Here is a 26102-nt window from a genome sequence, read left to right as displayed (position 1 = left end):
AAAATTAAAAAGTGCTTAAAAAAAATCAGTGATTAAACCAGTCCAAAGTAGACTGGTAGAATGGTTCTTACCCTAGGAAAAGAAATTATTCTAAGCATGTGTACTCAAAAGTCATTTCACTAATAATTTAACATTCTTTATGCTTACGTGTATCTTTTAATGAATACAAGTACTGATAAGTTTATTTCTAATGTACAAGGAGAAAGTACGAGTCCAGAAGAAGCACTGATACAGTTCTTATTTGTCTTTGACAGAAGGTTTGGTCCAAGGATTGAATGAATGAATTCAACAATAATTGGAGCATGCAGGTTTGGTGCACAGGAAAGGATGCTTGTTGAGGACCTTGTTTATTGCACTTCTATCCAGCACTGTGTGTTTAGGTTTGTCTAAGCAAGACACTACACAAAAAAAAAAAATCTAGAAATAACTAACTAAACTGTCTGGTGTTTCAAACTTCATCTCCCAAAAACAGGTCACGAGCTGAGTCAGGGTCAGGCTTCAAACCTGCCTGGTCCTCCAGACTTTCTAATTCTTTCCGCACTTCCTCAATGATGCTGCTTTCCTCATAATCAGAAAGAGCATCTCTGTGTATCAAGCCAAGAAATGGCATCTCATCCATGACTGGGAGAGCTTCTTTGTCATTATTCCTGGTTTCGTTGGCAGATGGTTCACACACAGATGTAGCGCTATGACTGGGGGGAAAAAAAAGAGAGACATCTGGTCATGCAGTGCGTCTTTTCATGTTCTTTTGTTAGTTCCTTAATAAAATTCATCATTCCTTCCCCACATGAAAGCTTGTTAAATGCAGAGTACTGCCCCACTTACATGTTTTTTATAAACATCTGATTTTTACATGCATGACAGAGAGTCAAAGATGAGATTTCCACATACAGAGCTAGAACAAAGATCCTAATGGCAAAAAAAAGAAAACCAAAAAAACCGTTGGATACTGGGACACAAGATGGCAGTGGAGCTCAGCACAGCCTGCCCCTTTTACCTGAATCTGCAAATTCACCATGTAAACTCACAGAAGCAGCTTTGTCTTGCTGTCCATGCGAGTCATGGGCAGGTGCTGTGCAATTTGTTACTGTATTTGTGATAACCCTAAGCAGCTGAACAGTTAGTTGTATTCACACCCTAATTCATTTCTGTTTCTATATCCTCATCTGGAATATTCTTACTAGACATGACATTTCCTGACTTGCCTTCCCTGAGGTTAATGGTACTTGCACAATAACTACAATTTTGGTTCTGAAAAGATGGAATAAACTCACATCTATGAAACAAAATGTTACTCAACTGCTTTTCACGCATGAAAAAAATTAGAAACAGTTGGAGACAGCAGAAGAGAGAAATACTCATCTGCAGCTCTATCACAGCTATGCTGTCTTGTTGAAAGTTAATATAATGAAAATGGTAGTGTAGGAACAAACTTGGAGAGCTTATTTCTTAGATCCCATGTAAGATTTGTAAAAATGCTTTTAGTGAAAAATGAAATCTCACTTTCTCCCAGTGAAGTTGCTGATACTGCAAATAACTCTCCCTTTAAAGAATGGTTGAAGGCATGATATATTAAAAGTTTTAGCTTCTAGCTGCACACCCAGGGTCGACCTACTTCCTGTTCCATGAAACTCAGTACTGATGAAGTCTGCACAGTATGAAATGTTTCAAGTCTGAACAGCAGAAATTAAGTCACCTGGCTTCTCGGGTTAGTTTGAAATTGAAGGAAAATGCAAGCAAATATATACATATATGTATATTTTTTTTTCCTTCTGACAGAAGTGACCCTCTACAGCTGACCAATAGCACAGGGACGTGCATCTTCACTGCATGTATCGAAATGTCTTTTGATATGTCTTAGCTATGAAAGCAAGCAAAACGTCACGCAGAAGCCAAATCTAACATTGAAAGCTGGTGGGTAAGAACTGTACGTAGAGAACTGAAGTGGAATCTTACATCTCTACAACTGTTAGTACTTCCTAATTCAAAAGCAGTACCAGTCTGACACACAAATTAATTCACACTGGATTAATATAGAATATCAGGCATATCTGTGTGGGGCGAAGCAGTAAGCTGGAGAAAGTTTCGATCCTATTGATGAGAAAAGCACTTTCTAGCATGGAAGCTGCAAGTTCTGCATATGCTCATCACAGAAAGCAAGCCCTCAAAAATTTCAAGCAGTTTGCTTGCCCAGTTTTGATCTTTACCTCTGAGGTTGGCAGATCAAGCCACTTGCACATGGGCATCGCTCAAGTACTCCATCAGGCTCCAGGTCCCAGGTGATCAGGTTGAGAAGTCTGTTTGAAGGATCGTGGCAGGGTTCACCTTCTTCAGGCAACGGAGTGCACACAGGGAACAGTAGTTCTACATGCCAGAATGAATTCATTTCATGAGAATTTGTTAACTGTCTGCTAAACTGAGGTGACTTAATCTTTTAAGTCCTTATGCAAGATATGAAAAAAACAGACTTGACCTTTAAAGTCCCCTTACATGTTAGAGAGCCATAACTTAAAGTTCTTTCCACTAGGTGGGAGTAAGACATTTGAAATTTCTGTTCCACGAGAAAGATCAACTCCTGCTTCTTCGTTGCTGTCAACACAGCAGTACCACACAACTCCATCCCCTGGGGATTTGTAAGACTGTTCTGAACCCAAGAAAACTAATGTTACAGTGAATCCTTTGCAATGCATAGCATTAAGGTTTAGAATCTGAGTAGAGAATTATCCCTATATTTTACAACTCTTATTTTTCCTGTTTCTTCTATTTTTTTTTGCATAGGTCACAAATAGAGGGCAATTTGACACAGAGCCATGCTACTTTTAAGTGTGTGAAAGTCTCCTTTAGAAGCTATAGATTTTTGTGCTTCTCATGCTGGTCTCAGCTCTAGTGTGCGATAAGCTTTTCTTTCACTACTGTGCACCCCATCAGACTGTTTCTCACTCCTAATTCTATTAAAGTTTTTTAATGAAGTTAACAGGGTGTGCTCCACAGGCCAAGGGAGAATGACCTATTGATTCTGTAGAGATTTAATCACTTTACCCGGGCAAAAAGAGCTAAATATTAACACTCTTGTATTATAAAATGAATAGCTTAAAAAACAAACCCTCTGTACCTTTCTGAAAAGCACAGCACATTCCAGGGTTGCAGTCATGTTGGTTCTCACAAATGGTGCCGTTCTCTCCTTTTGAAGCGGATTTCCTGCACTCCCCCCAAACGCAAAGCTGGTCTCCACAGCATTCAACATCCCGTGAGCAAAGCTTGCAAATGGAAAAAGCACATGACAAAACTGTCACTCTGGCACTAACTGCACATAAGAACAGATGGCTGAACACAGCATTAAACCCTGGTCCTGAAGACAACCGCACAAATGCACTTTAAATATATGCATGTCATACTCCCACTGCTTAAATAGAACTGCTTAGGTTCTTGGCTTGAAGCGTACACAGAACTGCTTGCTGGACAGGAACCCCCGCAGCAGAGTAACAGTGCTCCTTCTATACTATTATTCTTTGAATCTTACAAAACCCAAGTTCTTAATTTAGCATTTACATGCAAATTCATCAGCGGCCAGACATTCTACAGTGTAAAATGGATTTCAGGACAGCCTTTTGCAATTGAGGAAAAAAAAACCCAAAACTAATAAACAAAAAGGTATCAATGGAAGAAGTTACTGTTTTTTTCCATTGTTAAATGCAGTCAGGAATTTACAATTTGTTCAGAAAGATTGCTCTCAAAGAGCAAAGCAAAAATTAATTGTACTAAAATCCATTTTTTAGCTGTAATAAGGACCAGACCTCATTTATAACTAATAAACTTTAGGAAAGATCTCTCTGAAAAAAACACTTCTTTTTGCAAATCAGGAGTGCAAATCTCTGGAGGTGGTTTTGTGTGATAATTGTCCCAATGTTTCAACTGTACACACCTAATAAATCAAGCCAATTAAAGTGGCATGTCACTTTGTTTCTTTTTTTAGGTCGTTTGATTAAGGTCTTACAGATTCCTACTGGGTCAGCATTTTAACAGATTTTTTCTGTCTGTGTAAAGCCCTGTCTGGGCGGCCATACAACACCAGAATTTCTCTTCCAGTGGATCCCATAGGAAGTGCTTCACACAGGCAAGGGATAGGACTGCACTAGCACTATTAAGACCTGCTGATTAAAAACAAAAATGTTTTGTAGTTGTGGGGTTCTAGGTCAGGGCATTGATCCCACCAATGTCAGTCAGAGCTCACTTTACAAGAGGAGTGTAGCTAGAACCTGATTTTTACTTTCTTTATCCTACCATGTTCTTCTCCAGACTGCAAAGAAAGGGGGCAGAGAGTTGTTAGGTCATCATCATCTTGATTTTTAATTATTCCATGTTAAGATGACAAATCATCAGTTTAACAATTTCTAAAATATGAAGAATGAGCTTTCTTAGTAGCAAGTGAGCACATATTCAGGACTTGTGTTTAAACAAGCATTCAGTCCACTGAAGTCAACAGAGCTCCCTGAAGTTAACAAGATAAGTAAGTATTTAAATCATTTCAGGAACAGTCTGTTGCTTTTTGATTATAATCCTATCGATTACATGACTACAGCAAGTTTTGCTGTTTGTAGACTTAACTGTCTGCAAATGCTTTGAAGAATGAATTTATTTCACAAGAGGCCATCATCAGGACTTAGATGAAAAGGGACAGTCAGATAAAAGGCCTTTTTCGACAGACTGCTCTTAAACTGATTTTCACCAGACTTTTCAGGGACCTGTCACCTGCAGAAGATAACCATAGATCCTACCAAGAACAAGAATTGACTTGCTGACATTAGCAACAATAAACTTCTAGATGTTTATTAAAAACAATAAACAATAAACTAGAGATGACTAGAGACTTTATGTAGATAAAAAATCAAATCTCATCCAGGACTTACTGTATACTGGGTTTTACAGAGCTGACACGTGTATTCAAAGGTGGAGAACTGGCAATATTTCCCTGTTTCACAGTCTTCGTCAATGATACACTCCTGAAGAAAAGGAGATAAGTGTCATTTGCTGCTGTGTGACAGAAATCCATACTTCTTGAAATCCCAGAAGGTCTTCACTGAGTATATTTCTTATTTGGGAATCAAGAAATAAGGCTTGCTTCGATTTTTCATACAACCCCAGTTCTGTAATAGCACAATGCTGGCTCCCTGGCATACCTTAATACTGTGGGCTCGATGCGTTAGGTGGTTTTGCTTCATGTATAAATAGTAAGAACAGCAACCTGAAGAATTTCTACAGAATTTTCTACAGAATTTTGGTTTAGGGCTTTTTTGGGGGGAGTAGGGGTCCAGTAGGGGTGAAGACGTTTGCATTAAATCTCTTCAATTTGTATTAGAGCACAGTTGTGATTCATTATTTCTTGGCTGTTTTTCCAGATGCAGGACAAGACCGAAGGAAAGAGGCTACACTACAGCAGCTGCAGGAGCCAAGAGTATCTTTATGCTCTGTGGGAGACCATTCTAAAACACCTGTCTTGATCCCAGGCCAAGTAGCTTTAAGCTGTCCTCCCAAAAACATTAGTGCCAGCCCTGGAAACTCCACAGCGTAGTTTGCTTCCCTAAGCCAGCAAGGACAGCCCTAAGAGGGAAGGGAAACATATTTCCTTTTCATTTTAACAGCTCCCTCTGCTCCTCAGTGCAAGGGCAGGCAAATTCTTCTCAGGCAAACACAAGCATCTTCACCGTGCTTGAGCATTTTTGTAAACAACAGCTTCTGTGCTGAAAAAAATGCAGTATTTCTTTCCACCACACTGATAACACTAAATGTTACTGGGATTTCATGGTAACAACAGGACTACCTTACAGCCAACACTTTTACAAAGCAATAGATGTCCTACACCATTTGATTTCCTCTTCTTGTCTGGTGGCAAATACCTATCTCATTTCATATACCCATGGCTATAGCCCAGCACCTGCAGCCTCATAGCTGCAAAGGTCCAGATAGCTACACATGTAAATTTTAAATCCTCACTTTAATTTAATTTGAGTATTACAAAATATACTGGAGCAGATTCCCAGCTGACATCAGCCCTCTGGCATCTCCCTGCTGTCCAGGGAGTTAGTTTCCATTTAGTAACACCCTAGTCTGTCAAAGAATGGGATCTCCACATCACATGCTCTTGAAATGTGGGTAACAAACTCAATGTTTCCTCCTGTCTTGTTTGCTGCACATGAATATTCGGTAGACAGGTTGGAGCACTTAATTCAAGACTGACAAACACTGAAGAGCCACATGCATCCTAGGAAAATAAAAAGACCTCCGCAGTTCCCTAAGGCATCAGCCAGCAAGGTGCTTCTGCACGTTTAGATTATCAAACCTGGAATCATTTCATGGCCTTAACAAAAATGTTCACTTCCCACTTGAATCACAAACTCAAACTGGAATTTCTTCACCCAGACATCCCACAAGCACTGTGCTCGAGCTGGCTCACCTTCCATTCACGCTGCACAGGGTAATCACAGGAAAAGGACAGAAATTCTCCCCATAATAGAGCTCTGCAGGTAGGGCAGAGAGGACAGTACAGAGGGTAACTGTATACATCTTGTACCCCTGGTGTGTCTGGTTCACAGGGAGGGGGTGTTTTCCCATCTAATGGTTATCTCTTAAAAAGCATGAGATTAACCCTGTTCTCTAAAAGAGGTTTTCTCCAGGCTGGAAACAATCTAGCCAACAGAAAAATAACTCCTAGAAATGTTCAGAGTCACTTGCACTCCATCATGTGTTTGCAGCATCATAAAGTTTTTGTTCTCATTTTGCTACTAGTCAATTGAAAAAAAAAAATAAAGAAAACAAGAAAAGAAAAAACAATTATACAAAAATCCCTGAATTGTCTGAAGAAATCACTTGACTGCTCCTTGGCAAATATAAATTGCATTTGATGGACCAGATCAACTGTCATCGGTGCAACCTTTACTGTGAGTTTCCATGACACTTTTAATTTTCTACTTCTACTTTCTTTTAGATCCTTTCTCCCTAAACTGCTGACTTCTTCCACTCCATCCCAGCTGGGTTTTGTGTTTCAGCTTGGCTGAAAATTAGCTCAGCAAGAAATTTAAGCAACACTCTTAAATTACTACAATGCTGAAAGAGGAAAAGATTACATTGAGAAACAGCTATACTGTCTTCAGATCTTCTCCAGATTAAACCATATGGAACCTTCTTGCCCTGTGTGAGACAAGGGTGCTCTGCATGAAGATGCCTCATCTAAGTTACCCATCTGAAGTGTTTTCAAACAGTTTGATTACCTGGAACACAGAACAGAAGCCAAACACTGTCTAGGGCCTGGTTCTTTTCAAGTCAATGACGTGATATTCAGGTTATATGTTTTTAATTAAGAAGCAATCATTTCAACTATTGTAAGACATTAGCATCACAGGGTCTAGGCTGCTATATATTGCCATAATGTTTTTGCAGCTTCATCACTGCAGTACAGCATGTGTTCTGCTTGTTTGCGTTTGTGTTGCTACATAATCAGGTGGGTCAAAACCCAAATGCTATACCGTATGTTTGAGGTTTTGTGGTTCCAAGTTAGCACTTAGCCACTCCTCTTCAGCAGCTGTGCTCTTCTGGCCAATTTTCTGTCTGTAGCTTTGTCAGCTCCTTTTATGAATCCCTTTGTATAAGCCATACTCAGAGTAAACTATACTGCTTCATTCCTGTTCCAGCCACTTTCAGGCAAACAGCCAGGTCTCAGTATAGTCAGTTTTTCCAACTGTCCCATTCCACAGAGGAGAAATCTTGCTGTAGCTGTTTTTAAGCTCATGGAATAACTCTTTCTCTAGATCTAAACCCACCTCACACTGAAGTTACAATTCTCCAGACACAGCTTTCTCTTGCAGTAATCAGTCCCTGCCAAAAAAAGGCTTTTTCCCCTCTTACTGAATTGTGACCTCCAGATTTATGAGGGTTTTCAGTAGGGAAAAAATCCCTTCACAGTTTTCTTTCCTGGCATGAAAAACCTTGTTTCATATGTTCTCCGTGAACATTTTGTGCCACACTCCAACTTCCTTTACCCAGGTATTGTAATCCATAGTCAATGCAGAACCCAGTAATGCTTATTCATGCAGATGCGTAACCATTTATCTTTTTTTTCCCTCTCTTTTTTTCCCCCCTCAATCAGGCTACAGGCCGTTTCTAATCAGGCTGCCTTGAGACACAACAGTTGCTGGACAAGGAGCAAACCTAAACATCTTTACCAGCTGCAATGGATTCTGAACAATCAATTTTCTTCTAGAATTCTACTAACTCAGTGATTTCTCAGAACACCTGTCTTTGCTAGAGCAACAGTGTGTAAACTGAGAGAAGGTGCTGGCTTCTGACCCACAGCACGGCACGGAAGTTGAGCAGATAGCTTAAAGACAGAATTGGCTACACTTATAATGGTTGCACAGCTCTCTGAAATCCATTACAATGTTATACCAGTTAATTTAATGCAGCAGCAAAGGAATATGCTGCTTGAAAAGTGCTAAAGAATAATGCATTGTGAAAGCAGGATAGTCTATTTGTTAAGGGGTACACTAGGACCCATAAACAGGAGAAGCTTGATGGAGAAGAGCATGCTGTGTACCTGTAAGTACACTCTCAGCATCCCGAGGGCTCTTATTATAACATTGTACTCTACAGTGAATATCCTTCAACACCTGAAAACAATTTGGGGCTTAAGAACTGTTCTAAATCCAATGGGGGCAAAAACACTGAAACTCACAGAAAAGTCTCCCTATATTTGAAGACTCTAAAACATCTGCTGCTGAAAGAAACTTCAATTTTCTTGTCTGTGGCAGATTATGCCAAGCTTGCTTTCCTAAAGAATAGTTAATCTCCACACTTGAGACTATAAAAAAATAAAACAGTGACTGATTGATGTTAGTGAAAGTGAGGTACAGTAGTACCACAACCACCAGAACACTGAAACAGAAGCCCAAGTGTGAGTGTACGAGTCAGAAGTACTGTAACAGGTTTTGATAAGAGAACTTTCCTTCAGGCTAAACACTTACATGTACAGGGAAAGGCACAGAAGAAAAAAAAGTTTTCTCTCAGTGTGATACAGCATCTTCACATTTCACCCAAAAGTGTGTCTTCGACCTAGAAGGCACTATGGGCTATTTGTGCACTCTACTTGACTGCAGGAGTGTAGCCAACTGCAGCGTGGACCACATTATCCTCCACCCATATCACACATGAAGGACAAAGAGAGACAAGCAAATAATTTCTTGGTTCAAGTTGTGAAAGCAGAACTACAAGGTCGGAGTTAATCTACTTTCATATAGAAACTCACTTTCTTTTGCGGTGTTCATGTGGTTTCTGTACCTCACTATGGTAATATTTTTAATACTCTGTTTTGCTGGTGATATATTTTGTACTGAAATCACACTCATTTTGCTTTGCTCTTTCTCCTCTTAATTCCTAATTAACATCCTAGGCGTAGACTAGAATATATGCTTAAGTCTAGTCTGATACTACTGCATTTCAAAATGGAATAGCTCATTTTATATTCAAAACTGACATTTCATTTGTCTATTCCACCTCCCACATTCTCAAAAAGTCCTTCTTCAAAGATAATTTTAAGCAAAAACTTTCCCTTCCTATGTTCAGTCAATATTTCTGAGGGACAAGTGAACGACTGCGTGGAATGAGCTTTCCTTTCCTTTTGGGTTCTTTACACCTTAGCTTAGAACCCAAGAAAGCAGAGGAAAACACTATTGATTACTTTATTTACAACTTTTCAATGGTGATTAGTACATCTATCAAAGCCAGAGTGGACACTAAAGGGGTGGGGGAAGGGTGTACAAACAGAAAATCCCCCTGTGAGTACAGGGCAGCTGTAGTGGAGAAACTGGGTAGCAGTTATCTGCCAAGGTCACTGCTCTGACATGAGTCAAATGGGGCAACCACTTCTCCCCTCCCTGTGTAGGCTACATGGCATGCTTGCCTGGCTTATTCTGACCCCATTGTAATTTATGACTACAAACCTTCTGAAACTGCCTAACGGCTGAAGGAGACACAGGCACTGCCTTGGCACTGTCAGTACAGCTGTAAAACAAAACAAGCACCCCAAAACCTTCATTCCTGACCCTCTATGGATTTCAGGTTCACAAGCCATAAAGTATTGCAGTAAAACTCACAGTTTCAGAGACATAAGGAAGTTTTGCCAGCAGGTACACAACACAGGAAGCAACGTTACAAAAGCAGTTGGTGCAGCAATTAGAAAATTATTTTTAGTAACAATCTCAGAAATGCATGTGGGTACCTCTCACAGTCTATTAGGACAACTGTGCTTCAAAAGCTTCTCTAAGAAAAAAGCCTCTTTATGAATCTCCTAAAAGTTCCTTATATAAAGAAATTTCTTTTTAAGAAACCTGTCACTCAAGTAAAACTCAATGTTAACCTCCATAAATGGTAGCTACAGATCCTTTCCAAACGGTTCCAGAGCTCTCTCAACTGTATCTGTGAGACAATAACTTCAGCTATGGCTGAACTGCTCCAGCAAACCCACTTGCTCATGTTGAAACTGCCACTTCTTAGCAATTAGCACTTCCAAGAGTTAATATTTACTTCTGTGTTTACGTATCCTGTTCTAGGTTTTGTTTTCATTTCTACAAGTCATTTCATGTAGAGCCGGTCTCCATTACTGCAGCAGATGGCAAAAACTGCAAAGTAGTAAAGTAAAAAAAAATATAAAAACTGGTTTCTATCCTACACATATATTAGAAAAATGGCAGAATTACATAGAATGGAATATTATTTTATGGAAACTACTACCACAGTTTGAACTGCAGTAGCGTTCCAGTTCCTAATCTCTCAGTTGTCTAGACAGAGCACATAATACATTTGTCTTTAATGAGATATGAATTAATTTGCCTTGAAATACCTCAAAACCTCTGTAATACTTTCCAGCAGAGCAAACCTCTTACTGCTGTCCTGCCAAGCACACAGCACTCATAAAAATAAGGACTACTGTTAAAAAAAGACATACTAAAGAGAGCAGACATGTGAGTAGCAAACTACAGTATTAGTCACATCCCAGTGCTATGTGGGAAAGTCAGCTATTTGTGTGGCTGTTCAACAGGAATGTGACTTCTGAGCTCAAAACTAATAAACAAGAAAATACAACCAACTCCCTCAGTTTTGTCTTTAACTTCTCTGTAGAACTCATCTCACCTCTTTCCTTTTCCCCTGTAAAGAACACAAATATTTTAATTGGAAAAACTTAATTTCTGTCCCTGTCCATGATCCAATGTGAATGAATGCAAGATTCACCAACCAAAATATTCAACTCTACTCTACTATGCTCTGCACTGCTGTGTTGTGCTCTGCTCCACTCCATTCATGACATAACTGAAGATGGCTCAAAGACACCTGAGCTTGCCCTTAGGTGCCAGAAGCAACACAGCTGTATTAGTTAGTCTTAAGATGCTGTCAAGAAGCCTAGAGAATTCATGGAGGCAAGCTGTGGTCACCTAATAAACAGCTTGCCACCAAAACTAGTGTAAGAAGTCTACCACTTTGCCACTATATCCTTTTTCTCACCACAAAAGCAGTGATCCTGTCACTGATTACACTCTTACACAGTTAATCTTTCAGGTAAAAAAAGAAATAAATAAATATTTCATAACATCCACAACTTCAAGGCACTGAGACTTCAATGAAAGAAGAAACTACATACAAAAGCAAAAAAAGTAAAAATTCCTGACGAATGCCTCAGGATAATGAGAAAAAAATGATGCCTAGATGCTCTATCAGATCATGTTCTGTTCATGCATGATCAAAAGCTCTGTATGTCATGTAATAATTTCATGGCATGCCACTCTGCAGAAGCAGTCATTTTATCGTCTCCCCTCACCCTCTCTTTTTCTCAGTAAGCAATATAATAATCTCATCCTGGAAAGACTGCAGCCTCTGCAAATGCTCCTGAGTAGGAAACAGTGCAAAGTACTTATTTCAATCTATTTTACAACAGTATCAGAGAAATCACACTAGAGGGATTGTTCAAACTTGGTAGAAACTCCCCACAATTATAATCTAGCAACTAATTAACTTGGTTGGGAAACTAAGAGCTATCCAACTAAGAAAGGAGCAAAGGTCTGTGTACATGTATATATACATACACAAGGCTGTATACATACTGGGCTACATATCGCAGCGGCTGTCTGCTATAGCAGTGTCTCATCCCTCACATTTGCCCTAGAGCCACAGCACATGCTACAACACGAAATGTCTCTTCTTTTCTCTTGTTAGTCAGGTGTACCACAGTAGATGGTAGAAATTCTGACAATGAAACCTTCCCTTAGGCTTTCTGGGAACCCAGAGCCATGTTATACATTAGTCTATTTTTTTTTTTAAACACACAGAGACTCTATAATCTCCTACATCTGTAATTAGAAGGAATAATCTGAAGTCAGACGTGAGACCCAACACCAATAGCCATGTGCTCCCGTGTTAAATTACTCAAGTTAAGCAAAACATTTTCACGTAGTTTGAGATTATCAAATGAGGTCAAAATACTGATGCATGTTTATAAACAAAATTTTCCTAAAGATTTTGCAATTAACTATCTTAATAGGGAAATGCATCTACTTGTAGATCTACTAATTGGAGAACAACAATTCTTTGACCTTTGATAACCGGAACGTGTGCCTAAAACCTCTGATCTAAAAGATCTCGGGTTTCATTTTAAATGGCTTGAGACACAGTAACAGTTACAGAAACACTGTAAAACTGTGCTACAAAGTTCTCAAGTGCCATTATTTCTGAGCAGTCAGTAATCCTACAGATACAGCTTTCATGTAATGGTCTGCCCCAGGGCTAGATTTTAATGCAGGCAACCTTTCTGTCTACAATCAGCAGCTACAACGTTTCCATGATTCACTAACAAACTATGTAAATTTTGAAAATTTATAAAAGAAAACAATCCAGAGTAGCTGCACACGGCAAGGTTGTGGAACAGCTGTGCAAAAAGAAAAACAACTCAAAACAAAATTTCTGTACTTAGTAGCTGCTTGGTAATCTTAATCACTAAATTAAGAGTAGCACACTGAGAGTAAGAAGCCAACCTGTGCCTAATCCCTCACAGAACTTATTTCAATCCCTGGATCTTATGTGCTTTGTTCCTCAAACAATATACTTTTATGGTAGTTCATAGTTTCAACAGGCTTATTTACTGTGTTAAAGATGTCAGCCAAAGATAATAATACGAGAAGCAAAACATGTGGGTAAGAATTCATCTACAACAGATTTTGCCTACAGCAGAGCTGACAGTGTGGCAGACTGCTGTTACTGCACAGGAAAGGGAACAATTTATTTTCCATGGGCCGTAGGTGGAAGAAGAAGGGGTTTAACTTACAGCAAGAGATTTTATAGCAAGCATAAAAAGCATTGGAATAAATCGTTTCCAGCACTTTGGCATTTTGAGAACAGATGAGATGAATGTCTGCCTAAGAATGGAGTAGACATCTGGGTTGTATAATAGATGTTGACTTCTTGAGGCTTCTTCCAGACCTCTTCTTTGGGACATTTGTCAGGATTACAATGGAGCCTTTGCCTTTTTCTTTTCAATTCTCTCTCTGAAGTCATGTGTATAGAGAATATCAACAACACGAGATGATGACTATTCATGACTATTCATTCCATGTCTTAAACAAACTCCAGTGAAGAAGAAATGAAAAAAGGCCTTCAGCATAATCTTCATGTCCTTCAAAACAGGACATAAGAAGGTGAATGTATTACAGTTTTTTACAATGTATGAAGTCCAAGACGAACACCTACTAGGGAGCCAAACCTTTCTCTTGCTGATGGCTATGAAATATTTTGGACACAGAAAGACCATTAAAGTTCCCCTTCACCTGACACCATGATGTCAGCTTATCTACACGCTATAAGATGCTTGTTCCTCACTCTGGGATGAGTGGACTTTCGAAGGGCACAAGTATGAGGGATTCTTCATGTGATATGAATTCACGGAACAGGCTCTGAGTCATTTCCAGACAGAGTAACATGTAAACAGACCCAAAACTCCCACCCCACCCTGTATATCTTTTTATCAGTTATACTGTATTATGATATATTACTAATTGGAAGAGAGAAGTGGATTTGTTATTAAGGTAAAAATTGGGACAGGTAGAAAAGTTGAAGAGAGGTTCTCTTGATAAGCTGCATTAGTGAACAGACACAACTTGACAGCCAGTGCACCCACTGGTGTGGCATTTGTCGGTGCTAATATCAAAGTGACTCAGTCCCTCAAAAGGCCAGGCAGATGCTCAGACTGCAAAAGATGCCAAAATGCTGTTTCTGAATCAGATGGACGGAAGGACAAAGTGAGACTTACCGAGCTGACACAGAAATGCATTTTTCATTTGAAGCCACCATTCTACAGTACTTTTTTCCCTCACATTTGCCAAATCTCTGATGAAACAGAACTGAACAGGAATAGTCTTCAGTTCACCACTTTCATTCAATTTCAATGGTTTACCTTAGTTAATTATAATACAAAACACCATCAAGCTGGACTAGTAGCATCTCACACATCTTCCTGACTATAAACAACTTCACAGAAGGCCAAGCAATTGTAGATCACATTCATTCTTTCTCCTCCTACTCACTGGTGTAAGAACAGAGTCAGTCTACTGATTTTAATGTGTCTACCCCTCCTACAGCCCAGGAAAAGTTTAGAGAAAACTCAGGCTCATTGTACATGGAACTATATGTTACTGGGCCAACCTCCCAGCCATGGTGAATTAGTACCATCCTGCCACCTTACAAATGACCAATGTAACCCAGCTGCAGATTTAGTCCATTCAGCTATATCCTCTGTATCTCAACCATTCTAAGATTATAACAGATGTAAACAAAAAATAAAAGACAAAACATTTATGCTTTACATCCACTACAGTGCCTATATTTCCCAAAGCCTTTGCTACATGTTGTTATCATAGCAGCCAAAGCTTACTGCTTAATTAGATAACACGGTTTCAGCTAAAATCTCAAATAAGCAGCTGCTAGAGCCAACGGATTAAACCCCATAATCAAACCCAGTGGAAAAAAAATTCTCTTTTGCCCTAAAGTTTTTCCTGTCATGTGATTAATTTTGCACACAGGTCTAATCAGAGGAAAAAAGTTAGACGAATTGCTGATGAATTAATTTTCACTGCTGTCTGAAGACAGCACATGCTACGATCTCTTAACAGATGTCAGTAGATCACAGAATTGCCACCAGCCCACATAAAAGATGCACTCTCCTCGGCTGCATCTGTTACCTCACAGAGGAGATAGAAAACCACTTAATTTATCTTAGGAGAAATAGGTAGATCTAGTAGACAGAAAGAAAAAGCATTCCTAGCGATTTGTTTTTATCTCCCTACAACATGGACACGATGTGTAAAAGTCATCTGGACAGGCGCTGTTCCCTAAACTCAACATGTTTTGGGTGAGAAGACTGAACTAAAACCAGGGAAAAGGTAAACAACTACTCTTAAACAACTACTCTTTGATTTAGCCCTTACCACAGCTTGTTTGCAGAAGAGGTATGCCAACCAATATGCAAACAAGGAAGAATCAGGTAACTGAACACGATGCATACTTTCCCACAGATGAAAGGTTTCAGACAAGCTAGAATTTATTTCCGTAACTGACAAGAACGCCGTAAACTTTAGAGGTGGTGCAGAGCTCTCAGACGGACATCGATGAATTAGTGGGTGGGCACTGACTTTCTGAGAGGAAGTCTGTTTTGTAGCCTTCTGGAGATGAACTTTACTGTTGTGTTTTTACTAAAATCATCATCTAAAACACTGAATCAATTCTAGCACTGTTACCGTGTTAGTAACACACTAACAGTGTGTGTTAGTGTGTTAGTCACTTATTTTTGGTGAGGAGAAATGTATTCCAAGAAAATCTTTCTCCCTTCAATATTTAGTGACTTAAAGGGGAACAATCCAGACAGATAAAAATGGTGAGGCAGTTCTTCAGTCAATTTGATTTTGCATAAAAATATTCTTTTTCTTTGGAATTTAATGGGAATAGAAATACCACGCTATAGCACATGAGGATCTGGCAAATTTTAAAACAATTCTAAGGACAGGCATAAACCTGAATTACAAATGAAGGATGTTACTTTCAGAATATCAGTTAGTACTACACAGTTTTGTTTGCCTAACTTGACAGGAAAAAAAAAAAACCAATAGGAAATAGGAAAGATATTCTAGTAACTTTTTTATGTTTTCGTTACTAGCAAAGTAAATTTACTAGTTATGTGAATTACTTCAGACTCTCATTGATACAAACCAGAGCAGGACCTGATACCTTTAATTAGGAGTAACTCCTTTGCTGCTGCATCAGTTGTTTGCCTGTAAATCCAGGCTGCTATTTAAGAAAACACAAATGTGATAATGATGTATGTTCTCTGACCTTTGGTTGTGTTTCCAGCCGAAACACCTGCCTGGTTTGCCTCACCTCTCAGCAAAAGGCACCTTGCTTCTCTTCACTTTGATAAGATCTAGCAGCTGTTTACACCTGCTTGTTTGTTCAGGGTCACCAAGCATGACATCTGAGTCCATGGAAACCACAGTCTCACTTTTTTCCACATCATAGTCACTGCAGCACTATAATATTACAAAACCATCTTATGTTTGTACACACTATCCATTCCCGATTCTCTGTGTGTATCCAGAACTTTCCATACAGCATTCTCTGAGAAAACAAGCCAACTCAGAATGGGCTAAATTCAGTAGATAAAGATGGGGACACTGAGCTGTGCAATATGCACCTCAGCTGGCAATTACAGGGATTTTCCCACCTACTTCCCACCTAACCTTCCAGTAGGCTACCGAAGAAACCTACTGAAGTTTCTTCACACAAGATCAGAGGTGATACATGTTTTCCACATGCCTTATGTCAGGTCTTTCCACTCACTGAGGCTAAATTTCAGATTTTTTGGTGATATTCCAATGAACATCAGATGATTGGTGTGAATTAATTAAATTATTAAATATAAAGAAAACACCAGTTTTAGATATTATGGGATTTCTGGATAGACAGAGAGCAGGATGTCAACCTAAGAATGCACTTAGTGTGTCTAATGATAGTTTAAGGTTATTGAGTACGAGTCACCAGGAACTAAAATTTCTGTGAAAAATGAAGCAAAAATTGGACCCAAATGTAGGATTGGGATGCCCAAAACAAGTGTCTTCCCTGAGACACTAGCATGCCAAAGGGAGCAGAAGTCAACATCAAGATATTTGAATTTCTGTCATCAGCTGCTCTTCTGCAGTGCTACTGATGGAAAAACTGCAATTTCCATGCCATGAATGCTTGCTTCTCAATTTTCAAAGCTCCTTTTCTCTTCAGCACTGTTAGGAACTCCTCTCCCTGTAGCAGCATCAACCTCAGAGAACAACTCCAGTACATGTGGCTGAGAACACAGTGAAGCGAACAGAAGTTGCTCAACTAGGAATCAAGTAATTACTTTAGCAGTTCTGAAAGAGAACCTGCAGAGAAATCGAAGCTTGATTATGAAGTGCTACAGCTTAGCCATTTAAACCATATTCTTCTCTAGAAAAGGGGGAAATAGAACCCCAAAGATTAATGTGTAATTCTTCTACTATTTTCTTTCTTTTTACTACTTTACAGTGAGACTAAAAGCTGAGAAATTCTGTAAATAAGGCCATTATAACAAAGATGCTATCTATTCTATCTCAACAGATAAATTAGTGACCTGACTGCTGGTCACTTCCAGAACCTGCCAAGTCAACTCGTAAATGCAGTTTCACAGTGATACCGGCCTCCCTGCCCATAGCTGCAGGGATCCAAAAAGCACCTTCTAAGCACAGTAATAAAGGCCTGGTATCATGGGGCCTCTCTGCTAAGGACCTGAGAGTGCTTGAAATTACTTACTAACCGGCTGCTGTACTCACAGAAGGTGGGTGGCAAATACGTGTGCGCATATAGGCATATGCTTATCTTTGCAGAGGAAGAGCAAGCACCTCGCAGAGAAATCCCACTGGAGGCACATCTCCTTAGTCTCCTACAAAAAGACTCTGACCTGTGCTGTGTAACTAATGAGACACTCTACCATCAAGGACAAGCAAAAGAGAGGAATGTTTTTTACAGTGTCAAAGCCAAATGAGAAATGTATTCTCTTCCAGCTCCCTAGATATTAGTATATTTTAAAATTCCTTTCAAGGAAAAGAATTGAAAGCAACCAGACGTACTTCTATTAAAGTCTGAAAGAAACCAAACCTGCTAAAAAAAGTTGTTGTTATTTATCAAATTAATACAGACAAGAAAAAAGTCTCAGGTACACCAGCTCTGAATTGGAAGAGAGCTTGTATAAAATACTACTATGAACACAACTGAGAAGAAATGCAATGAGTTTTTGCAGCAAATCTTATCCATATCAGTTCTGCTCCCTTCTATTTTTCATGCTTGCTTTTCATCAGCTAGGCTAATGTATCACAATTCATATAGGATTAGTCAACAAGCCAGAAAACATTTTGATTTTCACATGATAACAGAGTGCTGTTCCTACTGGAATTATTCTATTGATTTGTAAGCTAACTAATGTTCCCTGGAGAAGTAAATTATAGAACATTTGAGCCTTAAACCCAGAGGCAAGTGGGTGTAAACTCCTGCATAGACATAAAAACACGCGCATCCAGCTACCTCTTGCCTATGTTTGGCCTATTTAGAGATACAAGACTGTTGGATCAAAGCCTGACATCTATGCTGGTGACTGTCAGTCCTCACTGACATCTGAGAAAGTGAATGTTAGTCTGGGAATGTAAATGGCGCCTCCAAATAATGCAGCACCTCTGAAGAACTGGACTGCATTGCCAGAAATGTCAAGCAGCCCAATTCTTCTTCTTAAAATACTGATAGTCTTCTGACCATCAAAATACCGTCAAGCGAGCCATTCAGTCACAAAGAACACAGTCTAAAGAAAATATTTCTGTGATCCAAAGCCAAAAAGAAATACTGTTCGAGGCAGAAAAGTGTGTGTGTGTAAGATTATGTCTTATGTTCCTGTAAGAGAGCATCTGCACTACAGGTATGTGCATGTGCTTATATATATTTTTATGCACCTAGTATGTGTGTATTTGTACTTGTTTGCAGGAGGATGTAGGGATGGTACAGGCACTGTGATTTAAAAAGCAGGCACAACCTATTTTCCATGACACTGCTTCTCCAGTGCTGCATTTCATTCCAGCTAGTATGTAGATTTACTACTGCAACCCTTCGCACAACACATCTTTGCCTACCTGTGAGGCTTTGGCATCAAGCCTGAAAGCCCAGAAATGTCACTGGAAAAACTTTCAGTGATTTCAGTGGCTTTTAACTCAGCTCAGAGAATAAATAAGGGTTGTAGGGCTCCAGTCATTACTAATTGCTACGGTAATAAATTATATAGCGTTTACGCTTCAGAGCAGGTGGCTTGCTGAGGTGTTTGATGAATTCTTATATTTACCACCCAATATAAGAGCAGGAGCTGTGGAAATCCTTAACTTTTACGAGCTAAGCCTATAAAGTGAATCTATGAAACAAGTTTAGCTTCCAGCATTCAGTTTCTGCACAAGCATAGAAAAGGAGCTTCTGTGATAGCATAAGCCTATTTCTTCTACTTTGGAGACTGACAATAAAAACAAAAGTGCTGTTCTAAAGAGGTGCCAATCTGAAGGCTCCAGGAGTAGCATCAGAACAAAGGTCCTGTTCCCAATGGCTGGCTCCCTACAGCCTCTGCTACCAAATTCTCCATTCCCAGAACAAAATGTCAGTATCCCCATTTTCAAATGACTGTCAATATTTATAGATACAATTATGCAAACGTCTGGTTGCATTATACTGCACAGCAGGATGAATCACTGATGGGTGTTAAGGATGAGTTTTACAGAACAGCATATATTGGTTGTATTTAGAGGCCCGCTGAGATAATCTCCAAACAGATTTCAAAAGGTTTATATTTACAACTGCTGGAGTTTACAATACCTGTACAGGTATTACTTTGTTGCTAACATTTAAAATAAGCAGCAAAGAAGAAGAATAACTCTTTCACCATCCAGTGATCTGGGAAGCCTGTGGCCTGGAAAGTGACTGGGACATCCCACAATGCCACACAACATTTCAACTATGAAAATTTATGGGTATAAAAACAAACTAAGGGGGCAGTGCCAAGTTTTCTGCAACTCATTTTCCCAATATTTTTGTCTTAAATTTACAGTTCTAAGAAATAGCAGTTTTTAATTTGGACAATTTTTTCCTCCCACTTGGTAGATCGATCTCCCTTTGGCAGCTTGTTTTTCTTGCTGTAAACCAAATTTTCCAACTCTCAATCTCATGCCCCTCTTCCTACAATAGTTGTTCACCCTTGTGGTACCCTAAGTAATTCATATTCCTCCTTAATTTTTAAAGTATTTTCTGATTTACTTCTGGTAGGCCTCTCTTAGTCAGATTAATACACGCATATTTGCCTTGTCTCCTTAAATAACAACCAAATAAATCTGTTGGTTGCTTTTCTTGCTTAGCTTTTTCTCTAGCTTGGCAGCCTCTAAATGAGTTGTTCATACCATGCACATGCTGAAAGTTCAAAATGAGTGTGAGAAGGGAAATTACATTAACAAATGTAGTTTTGTTTCAGCAGCTGCTACAGTAAGGATTTTGATGAAGAAAGTGCTCCAGGATTTAAACGATTAGGAGTTAACATGATTGATTCTGACTATGCTTGTTTCATGATTGAACAAAGACTGTCAGCATGAAGTTTGGCAAAAAAAAAAATTGTATTCAGGCCTGAAATTCTGTAGCTAAAAATCTAATAATGGTGTTGGTGCTGGATTCAGCACTGGCTGGGTAAGTGAGGCAACATTCCCATAAGGAAAATGTAGATAATGTCACTTGATATATGAAGCTTATGAAGCAATTTTGTATGGTTGTTGGAGAAACTTAACTTAGAAATATTTTTTACAGCCGTGAACAATGATCAGACACCACAAACAAGTCAAATACATTGTGGAATAGCACAAATGTTGTGTCCCAGTGCTAAGAAGGCTGAAAGGTTTGCCTTTGTACACTGGTTTTAAAGATCATGACCATATTTGCTTGAAGAAAAACATTTTAATTGCCATCATTACCTGTTTCTCATTACTAAAAAGCACTGTAGAATATGTTAACATTTTGTATAAAACCAAGCTGTAGTTTGTAGCTTGACTTACCGCCAAACCTATAAGCTTTGCCAAATGGTAAAAAACGTAGAAGCATAGAACACACAAGCAGCTCTATTTTGCTACGTCCCATTCTCAACTTTAATAGCAGTATGGAAATATGAGCTGGAAGAGGGAAAACTTAGAGAATGAAAGCAGAAAACAAGCAGTAATTTCAGGTTTTACACCTATTAAAAATAGTAATTACCACCATAATTTTTTCACTTTTTTTTTTAATGACAGAAAATAGTTTTAAGAGCTGCCTCTGTGAAAGAACTGGAAGAAAAAAAAGCCAGGGCATGTTAAACTAAATTATACCACAAACTATTAGTCAGATGAAGCCAGCTATCAGAGGAAACACTGTCAAATCCTGTCTTAGTAAAAGCATTAAAAAAGTAGATTTTGGTAAGATTATAACCAAAGAAAACCTAAGCATTGTACTAAGTAGTGGCATGTGCTAAATTTCTCATGGGACTACTAATGTTTAGCAAAAGCACCTGAGTTTGCAAGACTCAGGTAAAGAATATTCTTAAACTTTTAAATTTCTTTGAGTTTCCTTAAGTAACTGTATTTCCAGAGGGGAAAGGGTTTTTTTGTCCTGCCTCTCCCCTCCTCCCCAAATGACATTTCATAATCAGTTGTCCATCGCTACATTAGGCTGAAAAGCAAACAGACATATATTGTTCTACAGACTCCTCATGACAGACAGTACAGAGTTTATTTTCTAGTGTTAAAAGTCTAAAAAGCAATATTTTCTATGTGACCCAAAAGCACGCAGAGGACATATATGAAGCACTGTCATACCAAGGGTTTATTCACACTCACTGGAAAGGGCTGTGAACTCCTGTTTGAGTACAATATTTACATTTGACAGACAAACTGAATATTCACACCAAGCATCTCAGTTAGCCACAACACTGAAACTGCTTTTAATTAATAGTATAATATTCCTATGTTAAATTAATTTTTAAAAACAGAAACAAAAACATTTTTCACTGTTTACCCCTAATGGTCTTGTATGTTTTAAAGCATTCAGAAATTTCACTAAGGGAACTATATCACCACCTTCTGCATGATGAATCCTAAATACTTGATTAATTTTCAAAAGGAAAAAAATGTATTCACTTACATGATTTCTTTTGTTTTCTCCATCTTTTATGGATGTAATAACTGTCTCAGAAAAAACTGTTGATCCAGTTTTGTTATCTGTAACCTGATAAAGCAAAAGAAGAATAAAATTCTTTTATGACTCATGTAATAGCTGTAACTGTGTTCTACGTTTAGCAGGCACCTTTTCCAATATAAATTATTATTTCACATTAGCCTTTTAAGACATACGCCCCTACACAGCAATTAGGTAAGCAAGTAAGATACAATAAAACCCCAAAGTAATTATCCAAATTGTCTTATTTCTCCCCAAAACATGCAAAATGTTTTTAATTTTGAAGAAAAGGTTGTGTAAGAGCCAGCAGTTTGCAATACATGTTTTCTCATACCTTATCAATTTCTTGGTGAGTCTGAACAGTTTTATTGCCAATTCTGGTTTCCGTGTTGGACTCATTATGGTAGTTGGGAGGTAAGTTTTTAAAGTTTACTTCTGACAGTTTTTTTGCCCCTTCCTCTTCAGCTTCCATCTGCCAAATTTAAATAAACCAACTGAAAATTAGTACCAATTACACAAAAGAGAAAACATAGCCCTCAGTTACACCCTGTTTAATTACATTATGCTGTTAGTACAGATTCCCCTGTACAGGAATGCTTACTCAGCTCTTTCAGACAGTGACCAAAGCAGTTCTTTTAATGGACTAGAGAAACACTGGAGTGCTAAACCCTCGAGACCTAAACTATTTAAGCCAAAGTCAGTCCCTGTGAGGAAAAACTCTGTGAAGTGACAATTTGGAATCTGCACAGGCTGATGCCAGCCAAGAGCCCGGCTTTCTTTTTTTCCCCAGAAAACCACTAAACACTTGAGACAGACTTCCCATCGGACAAAGAGAAGACAATATTCTGGCAGGACAGAGAGTCATAACCAAAGCCCCTTGAAGTTAACAGAAGCAGTGCTGTAGACCAAGGTTCACACATCCAGAATTTCATTCACTATTTAATTTCCTGCTGTCCTTGCCATATGAAGACTTAACACAGAAAAGGAGCACTTTCTGAGTCAGAAAACGGAGTAAGCTCAGCAAAAGGGCATGAGTCTTGTAAATAACGTGAATTCTGACTAAGCCGTGTCCCTTTGTTATTTGCAACTGCTGTAACGGAGCTTGGAGGCCGCAAGTTCAGCCAGGCGGAACAACAGAATTTTTTCCAAGACAAAATTTCTCTTTTTGGTGTGTCTGTTTATTTTAAACAACAGCCGCAAGCCTTTTTAAGTGCAAAGCATTTATCTGCTAAGATGCAGCTCAAGCAATGCACCGTATTGAGACCATTCCTCAATCCAAACCTGACTATAGGAAAAGTAAAGCAGGCAGAAGTTTTTACTACATCTTTATTTAACCATGCATATTTTCAGCATTATAAAGAATACTTAAAAAAAAAGTTCATCATAATGGGTTTGCAGTCTAAATTAAATGGATAATAGAGGTACATATCAGCAACCATCAAGATGACAGTAAAAGTTCAGAAATTATCTAATTACAGTAGACAATGGTCTGGTCCCCAGTGGTTTGTCAGTAAAAGATTTTTTTCAGACTATGTATGTTTTAATAAGAGGAAAAGAGAAATTGGAAGGAAGATTCTTAATATGAAGAGAGAAAAATGTGCAGATGTAATGGGAATGCAGCAACAAGGTGTTTTGAAAGTGATAAGAGACAATGGCCTGGGGTCTGGACTCAGTTCCTGGCTTTGAAACAGGTCCTATGTGGTTCTGGGAAAGAAATTTGAGATAAAGACATGAAATCCCATGTAAAGTACATCACATCCCCACATGTGTTTTCAGGATTGTTTTACACCTTTGCATCCTGGTTTGGGATTACTGCTAGTGTCTTAGTTCCGGCTGTACAAAGACAATAAAATCACTCTTCACTCCTCCCCCTGCCACGTACAATTTTTTTTCTCACTCTAGGATTCAGATGGAGTATTTGCCTGTGTTTTTTGCCTCATGATCTGCCTGCATTGATTCCACAGGGTGGGTTTCCAGTGCAATTCCTGGTGCGGCGATGCTCGTGCACAGAGAGCCCTGAGCACCCACAGCAGCAGAGCAGCAGAGGTGGTGGGGGAAGCCTGAACGTGAGGAGAAACAGCTCCAGAGGAGAGGAAAGCCCTTCCCTCGCATCAGGCAGCTGCAATGGTTCTGCCACACCTCACACCTCCCCAGCAGCACTGGGAGGGTGGGCACCACGTGGATGGTGGTACAAGAAGTAGTTACTATTACAAAAAGTGGCATAATTTTTATTTAAACTAAAGTGGAGTTAAGTTTCATGTAAGTAATTGCATTTTTTGAAAGCTAGACAGAAGGCCCCTCACATTTTCTTTCAGACAGTGTTTTTCCAGACACTATTCATTCTCTGGAAGTGATAAAGCCTTGTGTTCAGCGTGATCCGTGCTGAATAGATGTCTCTTCTTCTGTGATCACCTCTGTTTGCAGCCTCTCCCTGTCTCAAAGCTCCAAATCAGCAAGAGATGTGACTGTTGTGAAGTTCATAATAACATTAAAATTAGTCCTTAGAAAGTTATAGAATATGCATAAGATTTCTCGGAAAATTTATAAATATGCATGTAAGTGGGAAGTATATTCTGTGACCAGCTCTCGTCTCGCGCACACGATTGAGGGAGATCGCTCCCTCCTGTTGCCCAGGTCTGATAAAGGGTGTTTGCTTTCCAAAACTCCAAAACGAGTCTTAGAGAGTTTATTTGCCGGCATATTCGGTATCAATGGGATAGTCCATGGCCTCAGGCAGCGGCTCCGCACGGCTCCTTTGTCGCTGAGCACAGGCGGAGCGGCGGCTGATGACAGGAACGCTGGACCCGGCAGGGAGCGAGGGACCAGCAGGTGTGGAGCTGCCCGAGACGGGAAGGGCAAGGAAGAAAGGAGGGAGGAAGGGAGGGAGGAGAGGAGGGAGGAGAGGAGGGAGGGAGGGAAGGAGGTAAGCATGGGGGAAAGGAAGGAAGAAGGTAGGGAGGAAGGAAGGGATGGATAGAGGGAGGAAAGGAGGGAGAAAGTGAGGCAGGAAAGGAGGGAGGAAGTGAGGGAGGAAAGGAGGGAGGAAGGTAGAGAAGGAAGGAGAGAGGAAGGGAGGGAAGAAAGGAGGGGGAAGGTAGGGAGGAAAGAAGGGATGAGGGGGGGTAAGGGAGGGAAGAAAGAAGGGAGGGAGAGAGGAAGGGAGAAAAGGAGGGAGGAAAGACGAGGGGAAAGGAGGGAGGAAGAGAGGGAGGAAGAGAGGGAGGAAGAGAGGGAGGAAGGACGGAGAAAGAGAGGGAGGAAGAGAGAGAGGAAGAGAGGGAGGAAGAGAGGGAGGAAGGACGGAGGAAGAGAGGGAAGAAGAGAGAGAGGAAGAGAGGGAGGAAGGACGGAGAAAGAGAGGGAGGAAGAGAGAGAGGAAGAGAGGGAGGAAGAGAGGGAGGAAGAGAGGGAGGAAGAGAGGGAGGAAGGACGGAGAAAGAGAGGGAGGAAGAGAGGGAGGAAGAGAGGGAGGAAGAGAGGGAGGAAGGGATTCTCCCACCACCACCACCCCCCGCCCCCTCACCTCTTGGACGGCGTTGCGCAGCTTGTGCTGCGTGTCCTCCATCAGCGCCTCCACCTCCCGCAGCATCTCGCCCAGGCTGGCCGCCCGCCGCCCAGAGCCCAGAGCCGCGGCGCCGCCCAGAGCCGCCAGCAGAGCCGCCAGCAGCGCCCACCGCGGCGCCCATCGCCGCATCCCGCCGGCTCCGCAGCCGCCCCGCCAGCTCCGCAGCCGCAGCCCGGCC

General features: G+C 40.0%; 1 protein-coding gene across 1 annotated transcript; it reads right to left on the bottom strand.

Annotated features, from left to right (window-relative positions):
• Window positions 1–25: 25 nt before the first annotated feature.
• DKK3 (dickkopf WNT signaling pathway inhibitor 3) lies at window positions 26–26102 on the bottom strand. The gene is made up of 7 exons (XM_054066890.1): window positions 25883–26102; window positions 22694–22831; window positions 22327–22410; window positions 4908–5000; window positions 3113–3257; window positions 2208–2364; window positions 26–692 (listed from the first exon to the last, which is right to left on the bottom strand). Exons 1-7 carry the CDS (start codon window positions 26051–26053, stop codon window positions 449–451), a joined length of 1032 nt encoding a protein of 343 aa, XP_053922865.1. The 5' UTR covers window positions 26054–26102; the 3' UTR covers window positions 26–448.

Source organism: Cuculus canorus, chromosome 5, assembly GCF_017976375.1.
Source record: "Cuculus canorus isolate bCucCan1 chromosome 5, bCucCan1.pri, whole genome shotgun sequence".
In the NCBI taxonomy this organism is placed as follows: domain Eukaryota; kingdom Metazoa; phylum Chordata; class Aves; order Cuculiformes; family Cuculidae; genus Cuculus; species Cuculus canorus.
Note: the sequence above shows the minus strand (reverse complement) of the source record. Positions and strands in the feature narration are given on the sequence as shown.